The sequence below is a fragment of the Chanodichthys erythropterus genome, chromosome 17, assembly GCF_024489055.1.
Source record: "Chanodichthys erythropterus isolate Z2021 chromosome 17, ASM2448905v1, whole genome shotgun sequence".
NCBI classification, from domain to species: Eukaryota; Metazoa; Chordata; class Actinopteri; order Cypriniformes; family Xenocyprididae; genus Chanodichthys; species Chanodichthys erythropterus.
The window spans coordinates 12,108,565-12,117,500 of NC_090237.1; the positions used below are offsets into that span (position 1 = coordinate 12,108,565).

Below are 8,936 nucleotides of genomic sequence, written 5' to 3' on the forward strand. Positions count from 1 at the left end.
CGATGGTTGCAAACATTGGGTCCAGTCAGAGGTGAAAACCGAACATTTAGTGTATTCATATCCATTTATAAAACATGTTTCTGTTTATTTTTCCATTTCACAATTAAAGGGATAGTTCACCCAAGAATGAAATTTCTGTCATCATTTACTCACCAGTAGATTGCTCCAAACCGGTATAAATTTCTTTGTTCTGTTGAAAAACAAAGGAAGATATTTTGAAGAAAGTTTGTAACCAGGCCGCTTTGGGCCACCATCGACTTCCATAGTAGGAAAAAAATATACTATGGTAGTGCTAATATACTATGGTGGCCCAAAATATCTTCTTTTGCATTTAGCAGTACAAATAAATGTATAGGCTGAGTAAATGATGACAGAATTTTCATTCAAATGGTCATTTATTCACCCTCATCATGCTACTTTTCTTTCTTCCACAGAACACAAAAAGGAGACGTTTAGAAGAATGTCCAAGCTGCTCTTTTCATACAGTGCAAGTAAAGGGGGGAATTTAACATTTTTTTTTTTTTTTTTTTTTAAATCTGTACAGCTTGTGCACTGTATTCAAAGCCTATTGTAGCCATTCATTAGACATGAGAACCAGAACAAAATCTGAATAAATATTCTCACAAAAAAATCTCAAGAGGCATTATGTAAAAATTTTAATTTCGTGTGAACCACTAAAATTTGATTGGATTGTAAAACAGTGTGCCATGATATTATTGGCTAAGATTTTCCTCCGTCCCTGTAGCCCTAGTTACAGCAAATAATTGTTTCAGAGGGGGAACGTTACATAACATTCTAATGAAAATGAAATGGGGGAAAAAAAGTTTAAAAATAACATGCACTCATGAACCAGGACACCTACACGCTAGAGTTTACATTTTAAACAGCACGCAAACAGCATTCCAATATGCATACTCCTCTACAATATAGTATGTGGAAGGAGTAGTATGTCCAAATTCACAGTATTCATAAAATAGTAGCAAAAAGTACCTAGATGACCTACTGTACTACTTCCGGTGCGATTCTGAAGTGCACATCTAATGGACACTTTACTATCCCATGAGGCCACAGAAGAGGAGTTCTGAATGACCATTTAGCAACACAACTGTCACTGTCATGATGAATTTAGTACACCCAGATTACTTTCATACTATGTACTTTAACTGTCACAAAGTACATACTCTCTGAGTAGGTACTAATTTTGAATAAGTAATTTTTAGACGCAGCCCGGGTCAGAGAGGAAAGTTCACTGCTTATAGAAATCTCATTATCAGCACTTCAGCTTCAAAATGACTGGTTCATTAAAAGGCATTTTGAGTTCATGTGGTCTATGAATGAGCTGCGGGTATCGTATCTCACCTGCCTCAATGTTGCAGATGTTATTGAGACAGTTGTGAATCCACATCATATTAAAAGAGAGTCATAACATGGGTTAGGGAGTTTGTTTTGGTGTGGAAGGCTTATCTCTGCATGAAAGAGAAGGAGACGGACCAGGTGATGGGGCAGATTTAAAAAGGCAACTGAATAGAACAAGGATGATTGGAATAGCATACTTACCATTTCTGCTGGATTTACTATGTATACAGTGCACATTATTTTACATAAAATACCTGGATTAGCAGCAGAATACAAGAGCAATGATATGAGGAATACTGTGTCTCCAATGCAAAGCTCTCGACTTGACCTTCCATTTCTGAATTAAACAAGTAACGTGATAAGGTTGTGACAAACATAATGAGGTCTTGTGATCATGTAACATGCTACTAATTGAAAAACTTATTCTGGAGTAATGTCTATTTTTACTACTTAAAAAAAAAAAAAAATAGTAGGCAATATATAGTCTATACTATGTAGTATGCTTGTATTTCATTCCATACACAGCCAAGGTCTCATCTGAGATGAGTCCTGCAGCCATACACAGGGCCGCCTCTCTTCTGTCCCAGGAGAGAGGGGGAAATGAGCCACTTAATACCCCGCAGTACCACAACCTCAACTCTGCTTTGCAGCAGGCTAACATCACACAGCAATTAAAGCCTTCAAAGAACACAAACACAAAAGACCCACTATATTCACTCTCCCATGAAGAGAGGAAAGACGATTCATCCTCATGCTGGGGCTGCAAATAGGAACGTGACATTGGACGGTCAAAGTCTTTACAGCTCAGACTCTCTGCAGGAAGCAAGGTGTTATTACTTCAAAACAAACACTCTTATCTGGACCAGCCCGGGCCATTTACATCTCCTGTTAAGAGCAAACTAAATAAGCCTCGAGTAAAATCAAAGATGTGGGGTCCAGGTAACAGCAAGCTACAATGGTTTAGGATTATTTATGGCTTCATATACGTCTGCATGGCTAACTGCAAAAGCATTTTGGCATGTACTGTAAAAGTGTAAGCAGAAATAAGATGAAGAGTATGCTGTAATATTTAAGGGTACACAAAGTACATTACATTCATTCTTTTATCATATGCTTTTATATAGACATACAAATGTGGAAAAACACAAGCAATGAACCATGAAGGACCCCAAAAAACAAGTAGAAGCCTACATTTTAGAGAATATTACACAATTTTAGTGTAAAAGAGAGCTAAATGCGCTGTTGCATAAATTAAAAGGGGGAAAAAAAAGACAATTCTGTCGCAGTGTCATAGAAAACAACACATGAAGTTATAATTGTGTTGGAGCGGAGACGTGGAAATATCTGTAAATAATTGGATGTAAAACATTTGAAGGCATATTTGTAATCTAAACACATGGGAAAACATTAAATTAAACACTTAAGACCATTTTTTGAAGGTCTCGGTCTTGTTTTGGTCTCGGACTATGATGACTCAGGATTCTAAAATGAATACAAATGCCCACAAAATTCAAGATATGATTGGAAAAAAACACTTGTATGAGATCTTGATGTTTATATTATAACATATGATATAATTAAGGCTTATTTCACAAATAGGAGCACAATTGCAAATGTAATATTGATTTTTTTTATTTTTTTATTTACAAACGTTCAATAAACAATTTTATTTTTAAACCATTAATCTCAACATTATTTATGCATTTGTAATTGTACCAATTCCGATGCAACTTCTGTTCCACCTCTGCAGTGTTAAGATGAACTTAGTGATTTAAATTAATTTGCTCTATATAGTGTCTTATTACTGCAATTGTAAATATTAATTAAAAATAAGACATTTCTCAAGCAGTAAATGTGGATTTTCCAGATGAATTTGAGGTCTGGTCTTGGTCTCAACTTGCCTTGGTCTTGGCCTTGGTCTCGGCCTTGGTCTCAACCCCACAAAGCCTTGGTCTTGTCTTGGTCTCGGTTTAAGTGGTCTTGACTACAACACTACCAAAACAAGCCAAAAAGCCAAGATTCAAACCCTATGAAAACGAACCCCCATCCTCTTCCTCTTATACAACACAAAAAAACAAAGCAAAAATCAAAGCTGAATTACCCTCTGAATTTATTTAAAAAAAATACACACACACATACACAACTACAAAACCACCACACATGAACACACACACAGCATTTGTCAGTCTGCATTACCAAAACACTGCATGCGATACAATCAGCATTTTGCATGGTGGCAGATTTTATCTTAAATATTTATATGGCTGCCAACGATGCCACTGTAAACCGGTATGAGCTATTAAATGTACATCATTTGCTCGTCAGTGAGACGTGCCAAGGCATGCTGCAGGAGGAGGAGCTGGTGCAGTGGACCAAAATGGATACCAGCACACAGGGGCAAATCTGAGCATGATCCAAATGGTATTATCCATAAAAACAAACACTCAAACATAAGACACAATACTGCACTAAAATATCAACCAAATGATACAGTGCTAAACATGTAGAGAGAAAAAAACAACCCACAATAACACACAACAGATTTAATTTACAATGCAATTTATGCAAAGCCGAGTCTGTGTTTAGAATGGTAATCGTGGTAAATTAATTAATGTTTAAGATGGTAATCCAGATTTAATAAAGGTCATTTCTCATCACTGTTACACCAGAGCTCCCAACTTGAAATATTTACAACCACAAGATCTCATTTATAGAAGCAAGAGGATAACTCAATTAAAAATGTTCTGAGACGCAGTAATAATTTCCAGGCTTGTTTTAATAAATTACATAAAACAGGCCTGGTAAAAATCTGAACAGCAAATGTGCTTTCAATAAAATTAAATTCTTTAAAAACAGATTAGTTAAGCTCTTAGAAGAAAAAAAACAGGTAAACTCATTTCTACACCCTTAATTTAAAAGGGATAATATAAACACGGACATAAATCAACAAGATAGCCTATATTACAATGATTTATGTGTTATTGCACAACTTGAGCACTTACATTTAACACCAAATCCAAAAAATATATATATTTTATTCACCTTGTAAAGATGCATTTAGCAACAAATTATTTCTATAATAATTATGTAATAGCTTGTAGTCTAATTCTGTAATTTATGATGAATCATTTTTGTAATTAATGGCTTTTTTTCCCCTGAAAAGCACTCTGGATGCGGCTCAAAAACTACCGAGTGCCCTAACTAGACAGCATTTTTGACTGTTTAGCAAAATTGGCAGCTCATAAGAGAGTGTAATGGTTTAGGCCAGGGTAAATATGTGCTTTTGTGGTTTGTAAAGGATGTGTTTCACCTTTACAACACCCAGCAGCATAAAGCCTCCAGCTAAAATAAAAAAGACACCTGCCTACAACAAAAGCTTATTATTTTCTCAGGTTACAGTTAATTCATATACTGTTAGATGGGAGTCAAATAATAAAATTCATGTCTGGCTGGTTTCCTTTGTGTATCTTATAACGAAAATATTCCAGGCTTTATCCCCTTTCCATCCACAAAAGCCAGTTTGCTACAAGAATAAAACATTTAGATTTAAATCTGGATTTATAGGGCTGAGGAATAAAAATAGCTACATTAGGTGGACGCTGGAAATATCTTGTTACCTTTCAAGAAAAAGAAAAAAATCTCAGTTTGGAATGGGAGGTTACAGTTTTATACAATTAATAAAGCTGTTTTAATTAATGCCCAGCCACTGAGATTAATTAAGTGATGAATCTAATCATTTATCATCCTAATATTTATCATTATAAGAGAGGTCAAAGGGTGTAAAACAGTAGACCAGACTTCTTTTATCCTTTTCACCTGCACACACACTTTTCGTCTCTTCATCTTTTTTTTTTTTTTTTAAATAGATAAATAAAGACATTTCTTATCATTTAATACATTTCCAATCTTATTAAATCATCTTACCTTTTTGTGTCTGTCTTTAAAAGGCAACGCCGGCCATTGCATCTCCTGTAAGAAGTCCTGCCACTGTTTCTGGTCCTGATCCGATGAGATGAAGACGATTTCCAATTTGTCCTTGTGCTCCGACGATTTTTTAAACTTGCTATAAAACTCGCACAGACTCGCGTTGAACTGCTTGCAAGGACCGTTTAAACTGCAGCCGAAGTAGAGCCCGAGCAGAGACAGCTTGCTGCCCAGCGCATGAACATCCACCTCGGCTTTCTCCCCGTTGACGAGCCGCTCTCCGAGCAGATTCACCAGAAACTCCGACATCGCTGCTGAGCTCTCGAAGCGGGCTGGTTTTGCTTTAGTTTGCTTACTCAGGTGATTTGGAATGAAACCCAAAGTGCTCGATGAATATCCACAGGCCCTGGTGCCCAGTTTGGCTGTCCTGGAGTCGCCGCACGGGTTCGAGAGACAGCGGCCGTCGTGTGTCTCCACTGTGAGCACTGTTAAGGAATGCGCTCCAGTTATAGACCGGCCCTCAGCAACAGCGCCGACTCCCGCTGCGAGACTTTCACGACATCTAGCGGCGAGATGGTGCAATTGCACCCCGGCATAATGTGTCCAGAGGGACAGAGCATACACAGAAATCAATAAAGATGTCTATGAAGGATACCTCACTTTTTCTCTGTATGTAAAGATGTAAAGACACTCAAGTGTGTTTTTATGCACACATTATGCACATTATGTTACATTAATTACCTCATGCATCCCAAGTTCATTTGACAAAAAAAAAAAAAACAGAGCAGAAGAGTACTGCTAAACATCACTTTAACCCTTATAAGGGTTTGCTTTGCTAAAATAATAATAAAAAAGTTATCTTTGTCCAAATGACATGAAACTTTGTATAGTGGTTAACACTCTCTAGATTTACAAATAGAAATAAAAATGGAGTGATATCTTACGTTAGTGTGGAAAAAAAAAAAAAAATCACACTCAACCTTTGGGGTCTCCAGAGACCCGAGGCAACAAAATGTAATTTTGTAACAAAATATATTTTTTTAATGTATTTTTACTGTTTATTAATGTTTTTACTTAATATTTGTGCAGTTTTTGGAGGCTTTATCATATGTTTTAAATTTATATAAATAAATAAATAAATATTTTGTTGAATAGGTTTTTATGCAAGTTTTTTACGTAAAATTCACTTTATAAAAGACCCACATTTGTAACTTTCATTCATTTTTTGGAAAATGCAGTTTTAAAAGTAAATGATGATCACTTTTATCCAGTAGATGGCTGCAGCGCTCCACCATTTACTATGTGTTATTTGACTAACTGAAAGACATCTTTTCACAAGTTTTTCCAGTTGGATTTATATCTACATATTATGAAATCACAATTATGACAATAAAAGTTACTTTTTGTCAAAGTTTAGCTTTTTTTTTTTTTTTTTTGTACTGAGAAAAATTAGTTTTTCAATAATGTTGATTTTGAGGATGAATTTTGTCCATTTTCTAAGCGGGGTCTCATCATAACAATATTGAAAAACATATTTTTTTTCAGTACAAAAAATACTAAACATTGACAAAAAGTAACTTTTATTGTCATAATTGTGATTTAATAATATGTAGATATAAATCCAATTGAAAAATACTTGTGAAAAGATGTATTTCAGTTAGTCAAATAGCAAATGGTGGAGCTCTGCAGCCATCTGCTGGATAAAGTGATAATTTTTTTACTTTTAAAACTAAATTTTTCAATTAAAAAAAATCTTACACTAAACCATGTCAAATTATCCATGTTATCACCACGAATTAAATTTTGAAATGTGGGTCTTTTATAAAGAGAATTTTATATAAAAAGCTGTTTATTTATACTATTTATTTATATAAATTAAAATAATATGATAAATCTTCCCAAAACTGCACAAATGTGGAGTAAAAACATTAATAAACAGAGTAAAATTACATTTGTTTTAAAAAAAATTAAATTATTTTGTTACAAAATTATATTTTGTTGCCTGAGTGTACACCCCAAACGAAGACCGCACAAGGCTTAAACAGAATGCTCTAGTCTAAAATGGTGCATACTAAAATTTAAAACAGATTCTGTGTAATAAACACCAACCTTCTGAGCTGAAAACTATACAGCTTTATATTAGGCTACCTCAAGTCAGGAATAAAAACAAAAACCCCCTCCACTGCCTGGTGCACTATAATTTCCTATCATATTATTTACTTGGACGGCATTAAAACCCCACAATTACTCTCACAAAACCCTTTGAAAATGAAAATAACAAATTAAAATGCATTTTTCAAAACATTTTTATTTTGTTCTGATTACAAACAAACACCTTCTAAGTTAGGATTGTGAACAATTTTCATTATGCATGATTACTGACATTGTAACTGCTTCAGTTCTTCTGTCTTAAAGGGATAGATCACCAATTCTATCATCATTTACTCACTCTCAAGTTGTTCCAAACCTGTATAAATTTATTTCTTCAGCTGAACACAAAAGATATTTTGAAGAGTATGGGTAGCCAATGGGGTCCATCAACTGTTTGGTTACTGACATTCTTCAAAATATCTTCTTTTGTGTTCAGCAGAAGAAAGAAACTCATACAGGTTTGGAAAAACGTGTAAATGATGAAAGAATTTTCATTTTTGTGTGAACTATCCCTTTAACTTGAAGGTACTGTCAAAGTCCCTTTTTTGAAAATCACTGGAAAGTACATTTGAAATGTCTGATTATGCAAAGCTTACTATACAAATGTGCACAATGCTTTCAAAACATGTACAATCACCACAGCACAAACTCACAACATAATACCAGGGCAACAATTCGTTTTGCTTAACATAAGAGCATAGATTTCAGAAATGACAAACCGAACAGTGGAATAACCGTGTTAATCATATTTTAAAAGTAGTTGTCATCCAGCAGTCTGTCACAGGACATTAATCCTCCGTGAACATCATTCGAACGAGGTCGGCTTTAAAACACTCATCTTCAACCAGCTTCTGGGGCTTAAAAAAGACAAAACAAATTATATATGCATACATTTATCATTTATATCTTTCACTATGGATTAAAAATATAGTACATTGGCAAGAATCATGCATATTGAAACTGGCCAAAAAACATTAACCTATCTTTACCGTCCCATAGCGCAGCAGTGTGGGTACTGCAGTCAGCTTTAAGGTCTTCTTAAAGTCATTATTTGGGTCCTTCCAGCTGGCAAGAACAACAGTGAATGTAGCAGATGTAGGCCAAAACAAAATCAAAGCATTATCTTTTATTAGATTCTGTCTGTGCATTGTGAAGCACTGTCAAATGCATAGTCCAATAAACACAGATCTACAGACAGATGTGTGACAGCAATTATACTATATTGTTGTCTTAAAATAATGCAATTTCTGATTGAATGTAACCATATAGAGCTACATAGATTAAATATTCCTGTTTATATAACCAATCTAATTGGCAAAATGTAAACTTACTAAGGTCTGTCTCCTACTTGGCAGTAAATGAAGACAGATCCCTCAGGAAGATGAGACAGCTCTCCTCTGACCACTGGCTCTGCTGCAGATGGGGATAAAAGACAGTTTTAGATCTGAATTTTAAAAACAGCACAACTACTGCATAATGTACCTTTCACACAGTCCGGACACCAG

At 34.9% G+C, this 8,936-nt stretch overlaps 2 protein-coding genes across 3 annotated transcripts in view; both read right to left on the minus strand.

The window, feature by feature from the left end:
• The window catches only part of nxn (nucleoredoxin), an 86,397-nt gene extending 80,656 nt beyond the window's left edge, over nt 1-5,741 (minus strand). Inside the window, exon 1 of the mRNA XM_067365302.1 lies at nt 5,281-5,741. Coding sequence (XP_067221403.1) covers nt 5,281-5,589 — 309 coding nt within the window. The 5' untranslated portion in view covers nt 5,590-5,741. The remainder of the gene's footprint in view (nt 1-5,280) is intronic.
• Nucleotides 5,742-7,600: 1,859 nt separating this feature from the next.
• txndc17 (thioredoxin domain containing 17) overlaps nt 7,601-8,936 on the minus strand; it is a 1,584-nt gene continuing 248 nt past the window's right edge. The window contains exons 1-4 of one of the 2 annotated variants that reach the window (XM_067365570.1): nt 8,914-8,936; nt 8,763-8,844; nt 8,421-8,496; nt 7,601-8,282 (exon numbers count right to left, since the gene is read on the minus strand). The exon at nt 8,914-8,936 is cut by the window's right edge and continues 248 nt beyond it. In XM_067365570.1, the coding sequence (XP_067221671.1) occupies nt 8,220-8,282; nt 8,421-8,496; nt 8,763-8,844; nt 8,914-8,936 (244 nt within the window). In that variant the 3' untranslated portion in view covers nt 7,601-8,219. Of the gene's footprint in view, nt 8,289-8,420; nt 8,497-8,762; nt 8,845-8,913 lie in introns of both variants that reach the window. The other variant, XM_067365569.1, reaches the window with a different exon arrangement.